Source organism: Channa argus, chromosome 19 (assembly GCF_033026475.1).
Source record: "Channa argus isolate prfri chromosome 19, Channa argus male v1.0, whole genome shotgun sequence".
Classification (NCBI taxonomy): domain Eukaryota; kingdom Metazoa; phylum Chordata; class Actinopteri; order Anabantiformes; family Channidae; genus Channa; species Channa argus.
The window spans coordinates 13431896-13450785 of NC_090215.1; the positions used below are offsets into that span (position 1 = coordinate 13431896).

General features: G+C 41.2%; 1 protein-coding gene across 25 annotated transcripts in view; it reads right to left on the reverse strand.

Annotated features, from left to right (window-relative positions):
* Positions 1-52: 52 nt before the first annotated feature.
* Positions 53-18890, reverse strand: part of si:ch211-285f17.1 (sickle tail protein homolog) — a 100509-nt gene continuing 81671 nt past the window's right edge. For 12 of the 25 annotated variants that reach the window (XM_067486507.1, XM_067486496.1, XM_067486502.1 and 9 more), the window contains 16 exons: positions 17299-18086; positions 15660-15764; positions 15064-15113; positions 12674-12813; positions 12337-12512; positions 10285-10415; positions 9514-9661; positions 8392-8860; positions 7954-8152; positions 7547-7836; positions 7051-7206; positions 6623-6745; positions 5146-5226; positions 3374-5032; positions 2732-2863; positions 53-1734 (listed from right to left, as the gene is read on the reverse strand). In XM_067486507.1, the coding sequence (XP_067342608.1) occupies positions 1204-1734; positions 2732-2863; positions 3374-5032; positions 5146-5226; positions 6623-6745; positions 7051-7206; positions 7547-7836; positions 7954-8152; positions 8392-8860; positions 9514-9661; positions 10285-10415; positions 12337-12512; positions 12674-12813; positions 15064-15113; positions 15660-15764; positions 17299-18086 (5178 nt within the window). In that variant the 3' untranslated portion in view covers positions 53-1203. The remainder of the gene's footprint in view (positions 1735-2731; positions 2864-3373; positions 5033-5145; positions 5227-6622; positions 6746-7050; positions 7207-7546; positions 7837-7953; positions 8153-8391; positions 8861-9513; positions 9662-10284; positions 10416-12336; positions 12513-12673; positions 12814-15063; positions 15114-15659; positions 15765-17298; positions 18087-18890) is intronic. The other 13 variants (XM_067486497.1, XM_067486501.1, XM_067486519.1 and 10 more) reach the window with 11 other exon arrangements.

The following is an 18890-nucleotide window of genomic DNA, read 5'->3' on the forward strand; positions in this document are numbered from 1 at the left end:
GACTGTGAAACAAGAATTAAACAGGAAGCAAACAAAAAAAAAAGAGACTCAATGCACTTCAAGCATGCAAGTGTTTATTTTTGCTACTCCAACACAGTTTTGTCTTTACCACATTGCTCTGTTATAGTATGATTTAAAGCTTTACAAAAGGAGAGAAAACCAAATATTTACAAAATCTATCTGTGCAAACATAATTCTTCTTTTACACCACTCTCCTAAAGTATCGGAAAGGCATGCATACAAATAAACTTTGGTATGTTAACAAAACTACTTGTTTTCTAATTAGAAGCATCTATTTACTGTACATCTGGTAGAACTGATTCATCACTTAGTTTTTAGTACAGTTTAAATTTAGACAACATTACATGTTAACTTAACAAACCGAGACCAGCAGTAAAAAAAATCTGAATTTTTTTTTTACTCCTGAAAATGCTTCAACTAACACTTCAACCAAGCGGGTGCCGGTAAATTTCCCTAAATCTTGTGACTGCAATAGGCCTGAAGTGAGTCACTGTACAACAACTTTGGCAAAGAGGCACATAAAATGAAAACTTGAATAACTCTTCATACCAGGTTTACACATCTGCAAAAGAAACCGGCAGTTTATATTGTTGAAAACTGAGAAAATACTCTTAGAAAAACAGAATAATGAGTCCAACTTTTGAATGTCTGTATACATTATGTATACATTCATAATAGGCATTTACAAGGGCTGTGTTGAATGTCTAGCAACATAAGAAGCATAGAGGATTAAATATACTATGGTTATCGAGTCTCTCATTTGAAAAATAAAACAATATTTACATGGTACTTTGTGATTGTACATCAACTCTATATTCCCTGCAAGAGCTAGCTACAGCAAGAAAAATTTATTTAACACCATGAGATACTTCCACTTCAACGACAAAGTGGTAAATCTAAACAGGTTTTAGTTCTACTATAAAACATTTTGTCAGAACACCTTCAAGAAAAAGTCAAACTAGTGTAAGTATGATCAAAGTTTTCACAAGGCAACTCAAATAAGAAAAAATAAGAAAAAAATCATTGGTGTGAGAATGCCAGTGTCAAATAAAACATGAAGTAGGGGAGTGCAACACTGAATACTTTTATAAAAAAAGAAAAAAAAAGAAACCAAAACAATATAAAATAAGACATGACCAAGTCTACCTGCTATGTGGCAAAGCCTGAGAAGCGATAATGGGGCTAAGTAGTATCCTTAGCTGCTGTGGATGTTGGGATGCAGGATTTGCCGCTGCTGCCATTGTGGGACCTGTAGCTGGTGAAGCTGGGGGTGTGTATGGTACGGATGCTCTTTCCACCTTGGCCCAAAGATGTGGGCGACAGAGGGGAGGGGGATGAGGAGGAGCATGAGGAGGATGAGGAGAATGAAGAGGAGGAGGAGGAGTTCACTCGACCATTCTGAGTCTGTGAGGAGAACGACAGAGCTTTACCTGTGTGCTGTGAGGATGTGGGGAGTTTGAGGGATCCGTTAGACAGGGAGGGGATGTGGGAGGAGGGAAGGGAACTGGAACGAGGAGCGTGAGAGGACAGGATGGAGGACTTTGTCACAGAGGAGCAGGAGGAAGGGTTAATGGGATTAGTAGCATCTGAGTTTTGTGCAGACTGGGAGCTGCCTTTATTAGAGCTAGGATAAAAAGCAGGGATTTTAGAGATGGGTACAGTAGGGGAGGCAGTTTTATGATCCCCTCCCACTCTTTTAGCACTTCCGTTAGCCTGCAAACAGAGATGCCAAACAGATACTGGTTGTCAAAATAGAAACCTGGTGAGATAATAGATATAAAAGGCAAGACGATGTTAAACAAAACTACAAGTTATGCACATAGGAACACATTATGACTGCCCAAACATTAATATTACTAAGACACAACTAAAAGACACTAAAACAACATATACAGAAGCTCTGTTTTTGCTAGGTTACATGAAATGTGAGACACATTGGACTAAGAGACATTTTACCAAGGAACAGAACACTGCAAAGGTTAGACAGTGTGATGTCAGACAGGAGGGGCATCTCAATAGACTGCCTGTGTGTTAAGAGGAGCTGTTAGCTTTGTGGGGCTGAATTCAGAAGGCAAAGATGCAAGGCTAGAGGGAATTAGACAGCTTGGTTAGGAGTGGGAAGAGCGACAGCAGACAGCGAGAGCAATCTCGTCCAGTGTTGCACTGAAACTGATGTTGCAAGATGGTGAGTTGTGCCGATGTTTCGAGGCCAAGGAAATATATCACAGTGAGGTTAAGAAGCTATGCAGTAATGCTGAGTTTGAGAAGGGGTGCATTGTGAGAAGGGAGGACACAGCTGAAAAGTCGGTTAGGTTTGTATTTTTATGTAGCCATAAGCATCCGGGGTTTTGGCAACACTGTATTGGAACTCAGCTGTGATGGGAACTGGAGATGTGATGACAACTCAGATGACACTTTTCCTTTTTTTTGTTTTGTTTAGTCACCAACACAGTGAAAACCATGACCAGCGTGGACATGCAGAAGCATACAGTACAGTGATGTTATGGGGTAACAGTCAAGAGTCAAACATGCCTTCTTGTCAGTGCAGGCTCGAGAGAAACATTAACAGATCCACAGTTGCCACCAAGGCAACCTTACTTTTTTAAACCCTATGAAATCTCACAGATTTTATAGTCTTTTTTCCCCTTATAATACATGCCTCATTTTTTTTCGCTCCCTAGCCTCTGGTAAGGCCCTACAGTAAAACTACCTGTCGGAACTGCCTCTGAGCATCCTGCAGTTTTTGCGGCTTTCCTGCTTTGTCAGTAGTACCCGGTGACTGCCTGGACTTCGCAGACAAAGGGACGGGCATCCGACTAGTAGGGGAAGCGACACTGGCGTTCTGCAAGGGGATCCAACGAAAAAACAAAACAAGAAATAAAACAAAAGAAAGAAAAAAAACACACACACCACATAGGAAGTATGAAAAATCAAGGCACTTAACAGGTACAAAAAACCTGTTCAATCAACACCAGTGAAAGATCATGCACCCAGTGAGACCATAAAGGTTAAAGTCAATACATGTAGTACAGTACATGCAGTCAGGAATAAGAGAGATATCAGCACTTAATCATCATGAGTGTCTTTGATGATGAGTGTGCCACTTGTGGAAAACCTCAGTTTCAGCAATAAACGTAAGGTGAAAGATGGCAGCTAGGAACCCAATAAAATGCCACCCCCAATCATGTCACCATGATTTGACAGAGGGAAAAAGCCACGGGGGACAACATTTCCAAGTGCCTGTGGATTAATGATTTTGTTTATTCAGTGGTTAGGGTTGGAGTGAAGGTAGGTTGAAGACTGAAAAAGAAGGACCCAAAGCCTCCTGGAGCAACAAGAGCTAGAGAGAGACCTGTTGTATGGTGCTGGGGGCACTGGGGACAGTGGTGGTGTTGGTTTTGTGGGTAGTTGGAATGACTACAGGGCGTGGAAGGAGCTGAGGTTTAGTCTTCTTCTGCAAAGACTTCTTGCTGGATACCACAGGGCCTGGTCCTCTGGAGGTAGGGAGAGAGAAAGACCTCTTCAGCCCCCCTCCTTCTGAGCTTTTCCCATTTGCTGGTTTAGCCTCCTCTGCAGAACACGGCTCCTCCGATGATCGTGGTCCCATCTCACTGATAGTGGTCTCAAGCTGCTTTATGGTCTCCTCTAGGCTGTCCAGTGTCTTGTAGGTATTCTTCCGGATTTCATCAGTCCTGCAGAGGGAGTCTGAATTCTGTCTAGTCAGCATAGCTGACGCTGGTGCCTTGGGGGTCTCAGCCAAGGATTTTGAACGTGCAATCTCAAATCGTTTTGCTTCTTTATGCTGCCTAATAGTACCATCTACTTCCTCCTCCTCTTCATACACAACCACCTGCAGAGTCTTCTTTCCTGACTTAGTGCCTGTGCGAATCGCCTGAGTTAGTGCTGCCAGCTGTTTCTTAGGGAACCTAAACTTGAACTTCTTTTTCCCGTCCTGCTTGCCATCTCCATTTGAGTCTACGTTTATTCCACTGTCTATTGTTTCAGATATAGAAGACGAGGATGAGGATGATAAGCTGACAACGTCAGCAGTGCCTTGTGAAGAGCTGGCCTTTTTGCGATCAACCATCTCAGTCCCTCCAGCATTTCCCTGCAGCTCACCACTTCTCTCTGAATCCGACTCCTCACTTTCCTCATCGATGCGCTCTTCTGCTAGCATCCTCTCCAGTTCCTCCTCACATTCAAAGATGGTGGACAGGCGCTTGTAAGCTGAATGAATGTCCATGGGCTCATCAAAAATGATGATGACAGGCTTCTTACTGAAGCCATTATCCTGTGATGCAGTGGAATCTGTTAAGAGGTTCCCTCCGTTTGTGGCACCACCTACGGTAACTGTCTGAACACTTCCCTTTTTGGCATTTACCAGATCCTGGTACTCGCCACAAGAAAGGGCCTGAACTTTGGTGTTAGTTATCATAAATGCTATGTTGTCTGGGGGTGGAGGTGCCTCCTCACCTGGTAAGTCAGGACTAAGACCAGCCCCCTCATCACTAACCTCACAAATAACCTTAGGTGGCTCACTGATTTCACTAGAAGCCTTTTTAGGTGAAGCAACAGAACTTTTGGGATTCCCTGTTACATTACTGGTGACTGTGGTTGCCATAGATTCAGGAATTTTATTCTTATTGGAAGAAGCAGGCCCCTGAAACATTTTACTTTTCTTCTCATTGTTAATTTTGTTGAGTATTTTTCCCTTCTCCATTTCTGCACTGGTTTTCAAGGACTCTGAGCGTTTAACATGCTTCTTTGGAAGTTTGAATCCATTCAGTCCCACAGGCTTAGGTGATATAGGTGGAGGTGTAACTGCTTGGGGTGATTTAGGTGGTGGAGACTGTGGCTGCTGCGGATTTTCCTGGCTTGAAGAACTGTCATTAACATTGACATTTGACACCTGTGTAGAAGGCTGTGTGGGCTCTCGATGTTCAGGGGATTCTTCTATTCCTGACGGAGATGGTTGGTCTTTGTGAATCTGGCCAGTCACATAGTATATGACCTGTAATTGTAAAATGTATTTAAAAAAGTCAGGTTATTTAGGACTAAAAAAAATGCCTTAATATGCATTAATTACACATGAATATAGAGTTATTTATTTAAAGGCATACATACCCCTTGGCTCTGTCTCATAGTTGTATTCCCATTTTCATCTGTTTCTGGATCTTTATCCTCCTGACTGGGCTCTGAACTCTGCTAGAACAGTGTGTGAGGGAATAATATTACTGTGCAAACTAGTGTGCCAGGGTGTTGTGGGCTAACTGTGAACTCACATACATGATTGCTGTAGCATTCACAGTGTTGACTGTGCACTGGGAAATGATTGTGTACAAGGCACCAGCACAAATATTAAGTATGCTATAGTATGTATGTAGTAGGATTTCATTCAGTTTCAAGCCACATGTATGTGTGAGGTTCTTAAATGCTCTATGTCAAAATGTAGAAAGGCCAATTAATGCATTAATAATTAATACATTTAACTTCTTAAAAGCTAAAACTAAGAGCCACTTTTATGTATAAATACTGATAGGATAAATTAAAAAAACATTTACAAGGTAAAGTTGGCAATAATCAAATTTCATTTTGATTTTGTTTTTAGAAAATGTGTCCTGTGGTTAATTATCTTTTCCTATTAACTTTCTGTACTGTTTATATATGTATATATATATATATATATGCATGACTGCTCACCATACTTTCACATCCTTAAAGAAATGTGGTGCCTTTATTTTTTATTTTCTTAAATGTTAATAGCATATTACCACTCATTGTAAACCTCTATTTTGCTGCACTCTGAAAGCGCTGGTATTTATATGACATATTTTTAAAACAAGAAAAGGAACGAAATAGTCAATGCAATAATGCAGTTGAACGTAGCCTTGCTGTCTTGGCACAATCACAAAATAAAAATAAATGTTTATATTTTTTAATCTAAATTTAAAAAAATAATAAAGCAATGTGGTGGTTACATAGGTTTTAAGCTGGGAAAGCCAATTGAGGTGAAGTTGTGCAAAGACAGAGAAAGAACAAAGTAATTTCTTAGAAAAGTTCAAGTAAGGGAAACAGCATGCAAAGTGGCCAGACTGACCTCTAGTGAACCAAGTCTGCAAAAACAGCTTGTGCCTACAATACAAGTAAGCTTGACCTACGTTGATTCTCTCAATTTTCAATAATTTTAGAAATATTTGTTCTGTTTATTTTGTATGAAGACATGTCATTAAAGAAAGACAGAAGACAATTTAAGTGCCTGTAAAATACAGTGCCAAAGTCTTTATTGAGTTGGAGAAAAAGACAAGTGGTAATTAAATCGGGGGGAAAACACACCATTGTCTGGTCCAGGCACGCAAAAGACACAGCATCTTTTCAGAGGCATCATTTTATGCAGACTTAGACTCGAGCTGTGAATTAAGAGGAGAGGAAAATGGAGGCAGCAAGGAAAGGAGCTTTTTGGAGGCAGCTGTTACAGGTCTCTCTCGAGCCAAAGCAGTGGTGCAAAAGTCATAGAAGTGTTAAGACACAGCCATTGGTTGTATCAGACAGTTGGCAGAGGCAGGCAGTTAGCGGGGCGGCTGCACGGCGACTTGTATTTTACCTTTTTCTCTTTGAGGGGCAATAAGGCCCCAGGTCTTAGTTCTCTGATTTGCGGATCAATTCGAGTGGTGGGCTCTACCAAATTTTTCACCACTACATCCTTAACTGTGCACTTCTGGAAAACCTAAAGAGTAGAGAAAAGTAAGGGGGAAAATGGGGACAAGGATTTTGGGGGGTAAGGAGTTTGAGTATCTTTGCAACCGCCACAGCTGTAAAACCCCACACCTGGCGAAATTGTATTCAAAATCAAAGAGGATAACTGTCAGGGCCTATCCTTTGCCACCTAAGGAGGTCAATCATCACAGGAAGGCAACCCAGACCCACAGTGCAGAATAAAGCAAATCCAGAAAGACACCTTGACACACCCAATGATTGTATGTGATTGAGGGAGTGTTTGTGGGAGTGCATTCATGTACATATGTGTCTAACCTGGAGCTCTGCCATGATCTTGTCCCCTTCATCCTCCTCTTCATTGGGAACGGAGGCAGTAACAGGGGGAGGAGTAGAAGGCTTCGGCTTGATTTCTGGTGGAACCTTGGCAGGTTGGCTTTGGGGATTAGAAGGTGGGACCTCCTCTTCACTCTCCTGTTAGATTTAATGTGACCAAAATCATTTAGTCATCAATATTTTAGGTCATACCAAAGATTGTTCCATGGTTAAGGAAATGTCATTTAATTGTATTTTTAATCAATTGTATTTAAGGAGGCTCTGTAAAAAAGCTGAACAAGCTCCACTGTTTCCGGTACATTATTGCAATTTGTGGACTTTGTGGACACCTCATATACTTCATACACTGAAAAAAAAAGAAACAATAAAAAGCCCAGGAAAGAAAGTGCAAGATACAAAAAAATGTCTCAACAATGAGAATCCAAGCTGCAGCTGCTGTTTGACCAGATTTAAGAGGACTAGTGCCAACCAGACTGACCTGAGCTGAGACAGACTCCTTCCTGCTGGTGTAGACCACCTCACCAGAGCGGGTGGTGGTCATGCCTGAGCTCAAGCTGGAATAGGTTTTCCTCGGAGGTGGTGGAGGTGGAGACTTGTTGGATTTTTCAAAGCCCTGCTTGTTAAAACTGTCAGTAGGCGCTGGCTTTGTGGCAGTCTTGGATGTTTTCTCCAGTACAGGTTTGGCTGGTTTCTCCATCAAAGGCTTAGAGAGTTTCTCGGCTCCCTTCTTGGCTAGTTTGTCTGAGTAAAACTCAGTCTGGTGTTCTTCTGTCATACAGAATCGTAAAATTATACAGGACGACATGAGCTCATACATAATAAATCATGCATAATGTGTCCATGTTTGTGTTGTTTCTGTAGGTAACATTTCTGCTAGACTTGTACCTGAAGGTGACTCCACAAGATTCTGGACATGATCTGGTTCTTCACTGGCAGCAGGTGGCACTGTTGGGTTCTCTTCTACCCCTAGACTGGGAATTCCCTTCATCATATTAGCCTGGGCCTCTTGGAGGATCTTCTCAAACTCTTTGCCATTATAATGACTCATGTTTTGCCTCTTCTCCTCCCACTCCTTCTCTGCTGCCTACAAGTTGCAAAGAAAAACAAAGAAAAAACAAGCAGCGAGGAAGCCGTGAAAATATGTCACTCCTACAACAACAAAATGTAATTAGAGAAAAGAGTGCAAAATAAAGCTATTTACTGAAGTGACTGGTTTTACATTTTTATAGGATACTAATTAGAGATTGAACATCACTACAGCTTTACGATGTTGGATATAAACAAATCAAGATCATATGCCCCTGGTTAGGTAACCAGATATACCTCTATCGACATGGCTCTGTTTTTGCTCTTGTCTTGACTGCTCTGCAGCTCCTCTATAACAAGTTCCTGGTTTGCTGTGCCGTTGCCATTATTCACTGGGTTCCCGTGCGCCTTCTTATGAAATGTGGGACTGGGTGATTGTGAGGCACCCCCTCTGGGAGACTCCCGGCCTTGACTCTTGCTTGGGTTGGGACTGGGAACCTGAGTGGGACTAGGGGTGAGCGGGGGACTGGGCTGAGCAGTCAAGGCTGCAGACTGCTGGGACAAATGCATATGGACTGGGGAGCTCTGGACATGATGGATGACCACTGGGGAGGAAGGCATCACCTCTGATCTGATGGTGGAGCTCTGAGGCTCGAGTGGGGCTGAGGTGGAGCCAGGTTCGACTGCTGCCGGTGGCGCTTCTGCAGGTGTCTCAGATGGAGGACTGTTTTCCACTGGCCCTTTCTGATGACCCTCAGTAGCACACCTGCAGAGAGGAGGGAAACTGTGTGTGACACAAACCATGTAGTAGACAGGCCATTCTCTCATAGAGTAAACAAATGGAAAAACGAAATAAGACTGATAGAAATCTATTTTACAACCAAAGCTAGTATTTCAGGTTTTGTTGATTTCTATTTCAGATTAGGAATACACCAAATCTCAAAATTATAAAAGCAATGTTGATTAATCTGACACGAATGTTGAAAAACTGACCACAAGCTAAAATACAATGTCTTATGGTTTGGCACCAAGGCCTGTTTCAGACAAAATACAAGAGAGACATTGAGGAAGAGAGAGAGTTTGGTATCTGTGACATATTAAAATGGAAATGAGGCGCTACAGTGTCCACCAAATTAATTCACTTATCGGTTCAGTGAAGGCGATGGAAGTAAATCAAGCTGGACGCCGTACTCTTCTGTCCACACGGGAGGACCCTTTTGATGGGATGAAGGCTGACTTGCCAGTATAATCAAACAGTACAATCTCCCACTTCACAGGCCCCAGTGAGTCACTGTGCAGACTGCTTTTTGTTTTCATCTTTACTTCGCTCTCTCACTTTCAGCTCCCATCTTCTAGCAACCCCCTCTCCTGAGTCCTACTTTATCTACTTTGACATATTTTTCTCTATTATCCCCCTACCTTCTCAAGGTGCTGAGTGTGTCAGTCAGGCTCTTGACCCTTTTCAGCATGCTATCCAGTTTATGTGGCTCCTCCTTCAGAAACTTGACAGCTTCCACTTCTACCCTGAGCACAGCCCGCATCCTGGTTTGTAAGGGTGGGAATTCTCCTGTGGAAGTACAGACAGGGAAACATGAAATTATCTTGTTAACAGCTATTGTTAAAGAATAGTTTTGATCAGTCTCATTTTTCCGATTTAGATGTTTTACTTCTACCTACATTGTCAATCCTAGAGTTGGGGAAAACCATCATGATAACATTTTGACTGACACTCAAATCCATATTTATAATATTTGCATGAGGATTTCCTTGTTAAGACTCTTTGATTAACCGTAGCTGTTTACTGGGATATATTACCAATGCCATGGTATTCTCCAAAAGTTGTCCAAATTAATGATTCAGACCAATCAGTATCTACCATTTGTTGAATGTGATATTAATCAAGAACCTGATTTTGTGTGTTTGTCTTAGCATATTTGACATTTCATCATATGATAATGGTAATTTAAAGGCTATTGTAATACACAATATAGCCCAGTGACCAGTTACAGTCGAATATTATGAAAATAAAGGCGTCTGTCTGTTATTAAAAGACAACAAATAGACCCAAGTCATCTAATAGCATGATACAGGTCACATTACTTATTAGTAACTTTAACAGAAAATCAGTTTGCATAAGAGGGTTCTTTCCTCTAGTATCTTTGGTAGTAAGAATATTATCTGTCATATTACCTTTGAGTCCTGCCAGAGATTCTCCCACCTTCCTCAGAGTCACTGCTCCCTCTTCCACGTCCTTCAGTGTCACCGCTCTGTGAGTCGCTGCTGCGTCCTTCTGCAAAGAGCCAACAAACTGCTCCAGCTCGCTGCAGAGAAACAAAGAGGAAAGTTTAAAGGACAAAGTATTTAGAGTGTGCGTGAAATCAGGTTTCCCACAACCACTGGTAAGAATAAAAAGGAACACGAGACTTTTTCTTTTTGTAGTCATTTTTTTGCAGTCACAAAAAGGTGAAAAAAAAAATTGCAAGATCTCAAAAAAAATATCCCAGAAATCCACCTAAAAGCTATTTTTTTAAATTCTTCACTAACACCAGGGGGCAGGACACAATCATTTATGTTTATGGTTATCAAATGACACTGATTGGTCAAAGGTGATGTGCAGATTAGGAACATGTTCTGTAAAAATTTGATCATAAGTAATATATGTACAATATTTCCAACTGATAATATGCCGTTCTGCCAAACTTTTCTAACTAATTCAGATTGCTAAAACTAGACTGGATTGGATCCCTTCCCAACACCACAAATATTTACACACCGAATGAGAGCTTATTTGTGACAGAGCGCTTCCTCACATAGAAAACATATCACGTCTCTTCACAGCCATCCCGGTGCTCGAGAAATCTGGCTGCACCGAGGGGAAATGTGCCGAATGATAACATTGTGTGCAGGGTTGAATTGCAAGAGAGGGACTAAAATGGTGTTTCATTGTGGCCAGGTACCCTTGAGAAAAACTCTTTTATACACGTCCCCTAATGGGAGTGGGAAAGGCAACAAGAAGACACTGTGTTAAAAGCCCTGTTTCGCCAAGGCCTGTTGGAAACTGTAATGATGATGGGAAATTCCAGCTGAGGATAAAGGAATTATAATTCACAGACAAAAAAACACAGGCACAACATCACTAAAATATATATCTCTTAGTGTCAGAGTATATGAGGCAGACTTCACTGACACGGTCATACGGTTTTCATATACTGTAAATGACTGTTAGCAACTAAAGCTTACAGAACGGGATCTAAAGTATATGACTTAACATTAATCTATCTGTAAATATTGTAACTTCGAGATGACAAATGATTTGCAAGTATATTTGTCATATTGGGAAATGTTCTGTACTTTTGCTCTGTGGAGCTTTGTCACCATCTCTGTCACCTCTGTCAAGCCAAATCATCAGATTTAATAGTCCTGGGACTATTTATTTATTTATTTATTTATTTATTTAGGACTTCTCGAGTGTTCCTGCTCTTGGACTGCAGGCAAACTATTCCACATACACTTGTTCCATTTTACACTTGAAAGTACTGTGCCACAAAGTAGAATAAAATATTACAAACTGTTCCCCCATAGTTCATAACCGACTTACTTTCCCTCCTGTGAGGGCAGTGGTTTTCACACCACATAGCCCTCCCGGTCTTAAAGCCAAGCAGCCCTAATCACTGAGCTTTATTTACTGTGCCAGCAGTCGTATTTTGCTGACTCACAACTGGCTAGATACCAAGGGTAACAGAGAGCTTAATCCACCTACTTCCGCCTGTTCATTTCTGCATGAACTGTTATCATTGTGTTTATTGGAGCATATGTTAACCACTCTCTAGAAAGACAATGCCATCTAACCTTGCCTGTAAACGTCCGAATAAAGACGATTCAATAACGGCTCCCTGTTGGCAAGATTCTGCAAGTGAATTATACTAAGAGCAAGATACTGAGTTCTAACTTCACAGTTAAGTTCTTTGTTCTACAATGCTGTCTCTGAGAGACAGGCACTGCTTGCCTGTATCAACCTGCGAGCTGCAAATAGAAGGGTGTTGGCTTTGCTGCCGTTTAGGACTGAATAGCTGAGGAGAGCTGAAAAAGAAGAAGCCTTTTGGGAATGTCCTATAAATGAAATCACCTTGACTAAAGCTGCGCTGTTGTATATTTAATCAGCTCTAATACCTTTCTACCCTCTCATGAAATGTTTAGTAATGAATGTAAACAGTAACAAACCATTTAAGCAAATAGTCTTACCTAAGTTGTGTAAGAACACGTTCCTCTAGGCCCAAGTACTTGTGTCTGTCCTCGTCTACCAAAGCTCTCTGCCTCTGGACTGGGTCCTCCAGACGCCGCATGGCCTCTGCAAGTTTAACACTGATTTCCTGCTCTGCCCGCTTCAATTGAACCCGCAACGCCTCCTGGTTCTGGAGCTGAGGGGAAAAACAACGCGGAACAATATATATTGTAGGACCTGGACCAGAAAATCAACATACAGGGTTTTTAAAATATTACTCTTTGGATGCTCACATGCATACTTGTAGCAGTATATCTAAACAGACATTGATGGAATTAAAAGAAAATGAGGGCTTGCCTGCAGCTGTCTCATCTGATGGAGTTGCATCCTGAGGTCAGAAACATTCTTTCTGAACTGCAGGAGGTTGACTTTGAGAGGAACTGTACCCTTGTCTGAAGGGGCTGCACTGCTCCTGGGAACCAAGACTGGAGAACCGCCTGGGTCAAATAAAAATAAATAAATAAGTAAATAAATTCTTTGAAATATTGCATTTGTATTACCCAAAACAAAAACATGTCACAGTTTATGATAGAGCTTAGTAAACCTAATATTGCTGCATGGTGCCTATAAAAAGTATCCACGTGGACGTTTTCACCTTTTGTGTCATTACAACATTGCATCATGCTCAATTTAATTTGGCTTATTTTTACAACAGTTTTATCTCCATCTCACACAGTCACTCAGTTTTCGACAATGGCCTGCTTTATGTTGAATTTAACAGTATTCCAATAGAAATTCAGTGAGTAGAAAATGTTCTTGTATCCATGAGAGTTCTTTATCCTTCATAGTGTAGTTTTTGTCCAGGATTCTGATTCCTCAGTGATTGGACATTCACTTTCTCTGCACTCAGGTGATCTCCATTTAATGCACTGTGTGACTTCTAAAACTAATTGGCTGCACCAGACATAATTTATATGAGGTCCCCTTAGAGAGAGTAGACACAATTGTTATTTAGGTTACAAAGTGTTGGGTTGATTGTACACGTCTTAACACATTTTCCCTGGTAACACACTGGTTTGACTCAATTAACCTAATATCCAGTAATGACAGTCTCAACGCTTCGTCTTTTTCCCTGCACAGCAGGCAAAGATATACTGACACATACTGCATTTCTCAAATGTCAGTCAACTATTTGCTGCATTTCAGGCACCGCTAGAGATAGAGAAGAGGCTGAAACCATGGAAACCGAGAGAACAAATATTTGTGGTTTTGGTGGCTCCCTGAATGGCCAACAGCAATAATTATTGAATTCAAGCCATGTTCAGCAACTCCAGCATAATGTATTACTTTAATGACCTTTGATATTTTCAAAGATAATGGAGTCAATTTAATATCAATAATGTCAATAAATGGACTAGCACAAAATTTCTTTAATTAGTTCACTTAAATTGCAAATGAGCATAATTTTTCATTTGTTTTTCGTTTCATTCATTATTTTTATTCCAGTAATAATGTGCTTATTACTCTGGATAACCTCCAGATTCATGAACATGTTTCTAAAGGACTTCTATTCATAGAAAGTAGTTCCAAGGTGTGTGGATTATCCACAGTAACTGGAAAATTGTTTATGTGAAGAAATGTCTGTGTTTAAGTTTTTATAGCAGTGAGCATCACAAATAAAATTTCATTACGTCTATTAAATTGGATTTGAGACATAAATCCTATGTATATCTCAAAACGTGGCCAAAAAAAAATAAAAAAACAGATCATCTGCACAAAATAATTGTTTTGTAATTTGAGAGAACCAACCTTTCACCTCAGAAAGCTGAGGTCCATTTAAGAAAGTCTCTGGCTGTGAGTCACATTATAAGTCAAGGAATGTTTAGAGTGCACTTTTAAGCTCCCATGTCACAGAGACTCAGCTTCTGCTGGCACTAAAAGAGCAAACTTTTGTGTTCATAATCCCAAAGCTCTATTCACTCTCTCTGCTATACATACTAGCTGACAGCTGCCTAGACCTGAAGTACAGGTTATAACGTACACTGGAGGTTGTGTTTTGGGCCTTAGGAAAACAATGTCCATCCAAAGAGGAGCAGGTTGTGTTGTGACGATGAATTAAAAAAACACTGTCACTGATTCCTCATATTTTAATTTAAAGACAATCTGGCAAAATTCAATAAACATATTTAGTGTACATTTAGTCATTTGAAAAACACAATGTAACTTTTGTGATGTTTTGAAGATTCATTCAAGCACAACATGACACGTAAATCTTTGCAAAATGCCACATTAGGAATGCGTCAGGAGACATGAGATTAGCTTTCAAGACACATAAATAGAGTTGTGTTTTCTCTCTGCCACTAGTGATATTGCAGGTCTTTTTTATCAAACCCAGATCTGGCCACAGAGCGCTGCAAAGCCCAGATTGAATCCCTGAATCATCTTGGCAGGCTTGAGAAGTAATGGTGTCTTGTTTTAAAAAGTGCTTTGAGGGACCTGTCTTAGCTCTGCTGGCTCTCGTCTCTTAACTCCTACTAAACAGCCTGTACGGGGGAAAGGACTGTCAGGAAATATGAGCCCGTGACAAGCAAAGAAGCACGACTTTGTTTTCCCTCCCTACAGGACTGCTCATTGCAGACTGTTGACTGACACTGATGTGGTGGGCTTGTCTGCACAAGACATTATGGTGCTAAATCTCTTGTTTATTAAAATAAAGTAACAAAATCATACAGAACATTGATACTGACCTGAGCTATGTGCACTGTGAGCTGGAGACGATGTCTTCGGTGGTCTTTCGCTGACGCCAAAGAAAAATTCACAGGAGCACTTTTTAAAAATCACGCACACCAATAATCAGATTTGAAAAATAAAAGCATTTAGGGACACTTTACATTTGCAGGTTAGTAACAGAAAGGACAAACACAACACGACAAAGTTCGATAGACTGACAAACCAGAAAGGTTAAAATGATGTTAATGATGCTAACAAACCTCATCAGTGTGCAATGTAGCTTAGAAACAGACATATTCACATCACTCACAGAGGTTTTAGTCAAGCAAATATTAAGGCAAAGTCTCCACGGAGAAGATTGAAATGCAAAGAAGTGAAATGCAGCCAAATTAATCACACATTGTGGCCTTTTATCTAGAGAATAAATTACTTTTATATCAGATTCACATTCAACCCTACATTATTTCACCAGATGCTATTTAAAGTGTTTTTTGACATAGGTGATTACAGATGGCAAACTTTAGGATTCCCACTCCAGTTGGACAACCAGGCTTTTCATCGGAAACTCCATTTCCCCTGATGCCTCACTCTGCCTGTCGCTGTTATTGCTTACCTTATAGGCTCCTTGGTGCCACTAGTGTTTGGCCCCTTTAAAAGTGCATGCTGAACAAGACCAGTCAAGCTGGCAATCTGTTGCTCCATAGCCTTCATTCGCTCTCTGCAGAAACATCAGAAAATTCTACTTTCAGCACCCAGGCCTATTGGATAACACAGCTGATAATGACCTCAGAATGAAACTAGGAGGGGTGTAACAGAGTAATTAATTGTTTTGAATGACCTGATCATTAATCTTTTTTTATTTCATGAGTGGGTTACACAGCAGGTTTTTTGGGGATTATATTGGCAGTTACTGTATGAGCTGAGTAAATATGATGTCTGGTTAAATAAAGAGTTTTTGAATTACAGCAGTCCAGCAGCACTTGACTCTTTCTCCTTATAAAAAGGTTTGAGTTCACATGGAATAAACAAGATGGATGATTCAAGACAATATAGGAACCCTGAAGTCGACAGAAAGGATGTTCAAGTCTGATGCTTTTTCAAATAATACAAGTGTGTGTTCGAGACAAATGATGGAGTGAAGAAGAGAGTGAGAGGACGATTCAAAAATTACACTGCCTTAAGAAAGCCAAACTCCAGAGGGCTGAGTAGGGAAGCTGACGTTGAGATTGCTTGGTAAGCCTAGGGGTAGGAAAAGAGAACGACTTTTGTTTTCAGATGCCATCCTTTATCTTGAAGGAGGATATGAGGCTGACTGAGGATGCAGGAGGGAGGCTTTGTGGTTGTAACTGTGCTAGAGACAATGGACAGACACAAGGTCTACAGGGCAGTACATTTGACTGCAACAAAGCCTAACGTCAGTGTCACTCAGAATACGTGAATAAACAGCATGACAGCGAGACAACACTAAGAGTTTGTACTATGTTTATTTTTAAAGTAAAGTACAGTATTATTGAATTCCAAAATCCTACACTCTTTTCCCATGTTGTTGCATTTGAAATAAAGCGGGTGGGGGTTGAGCTACCCAGGTGGTCCAGCCCGATCTGTTTGACTTATTGGACCACTCTAAATACTTATTCAACCTGGACAATATTTTCTTTGGTTTTCATACGTACACATACGTGGCCCCTGTAACCTCCCTGTTAGTCAAACCACATTTGCCCGCATAAGTTGCAAGCATTCCTCTTCCTCTTTCTCTGTGTTTATTTGCTCTCAGTTAGAGCAGACTAATCTATCCCAGGTACCCAAGTGTTTACAAGATTATTTCAAGTGAATAGACTCTGCAGAGGGATTGTTGTTGCTGCACACAGAATAACAGAAACAGTGGGTTAATGAGGTTTTTCAGACCCCACCATTGTTTCAGTGGTGGCAGCAATGTCTGGTTCTACCCTGTTTAAAAATATACAAGCTCCCAAGTTTGATTAAAGACTGTGAAAACAACCAAACTCATGTGCATTAGTGTGCTTTACTTAATGTGCATATTGTGATGCTCAAGACAGACAAGGCAGGTTATATTCTTGCTTTCAGTCATGGATGATGGAACTGAGTCAGAGCCAGGTACTGAAAATCAGCAGCTCATTGTTAGGGTGAAACTGGGATGCAGAGTTAGTCCATGCTCCCATGCAATGTCTTAGCCTAATTTTAACAATCCCACCAGCCCTTTGTAAATAGCATGTGTTCCCCTGGGCACTTACCGTGTCTGGTCACTGGCAGGTGGAACGGGTCCCTGGAGGTTACCTGGGAGGTCTGAAATCACAGGCGATCCCATGTTGTTTCGGGGCTTGGGCCCAATAATTTCCTCTTTTCTGAAGGACTGACGCACAGGTGAGCTTCTTTCTATAGGAACACTATGAGCTGGAATGCCATGAGGAGGCCCCCCATGGATGTCAATCAGCCGTACTTCAGTCATCCGGTGAGGGGATGGGGGTGGTGTCTTGGAGCCCAGAGTCGGCAGCTGGCTGTTTCTGGACTTCTGCCTGTACAGAGACGGGTGATCCATAGTGTCTGTGGGGCTGGGCCCAGCGTAAGAGCCTGTGGACCGGATGGAGGCCCGATGAAATCCCCCCATGCCAAGTTCTGGACCATCAAGCACAGGGTTGGGGTGAGGTCCATGGGCACTAGCCATGCTCATTCGTCCCTCCTGGAGCATGTATGGATCTGCATACAACCCCTCATTTCCCCTGGCTAGAGTGTGGCTCTTCCCCCCCATGTCCTCATCTGGTTTCACATCCCGCCTCTCCAATATAGCGCTGGGACAGGGTGAGATGGAGCGGGTCTGAGGGTTGGCATTAGATATTCTTTCTCTGGGCATAGTGGCGCTGCTTGGTAGGGAACCCTGGCGTGAGCCAAATGGTATTCTAGAGGGTGATGGGGGCATGGAGTGGGGAGATGGGGAGAGTGCTCCTTGCATTGGATGGTGCACAGGGGGAATGATTGGAGGCTGTCTGAGAGGGTGCTGTCCTTGCACAAGCTCGCTGTGCATCTAGAGAAGCAGAAAACTTTATGGCCATGTAACTCTATGTTTACAAACATAAAAATTGCAACTTTAAAATATATTTTAAAAAAGTAAACGTAATAGCTGTTCAATAAACCAGAGATCTCCAGCTACTGTTCATTTTCTGTATATCCTGTATTTGTGGACCAAACTTGTCCTTGAAACAACGGCATCTACCCTAACTCATATTACACTGTTTAAAAGAAAACACACTGTCAGCACATTTTTGAAGAAGCGCCTAGAACTGTACCCCAGTAAACAGCATTTCACTCTTAAATAACATACACACAGGCTTGTAGAAACGATTTTACAGAGTAAATCAAAACACAAGACTCTGTCAATGGATGGAATGTCAACTGTTTTTATAAAAGGGAGGTAATTTCCTGTTTTTGTCATAAAATTAGCTCAGTTTTGTTCAAAACTTTCTCTTTCTTTCCCAAAAAAGTTTTTTTTTTTACTATAAAAGGAATTTTATGTGCACCTACAGGGCTAAGAGTTAGTTAATTTGCAACACTCTGGCATAGTATAAACAGTCTATTGACTAATGTGGTACCTCTGTGATTGAACCCAACCACCCATAAAGGACCCTTGATGGCTAATGTACAACCTAACCTCATTTAATTTTTTGTGTTAAGGCTGCTCAGGCTGTAGTTTTTAAAATTCATCCTAGAGGATGAAAGTCTCACAGGTGCACAGTGGACTGAATGTAAAAGGAAGTGAGGTTAATGTGGTAAACTCCTGTGTGAAGTATGTCACATTTCAAAACAAACGTAAACAATATTCTCATCACAT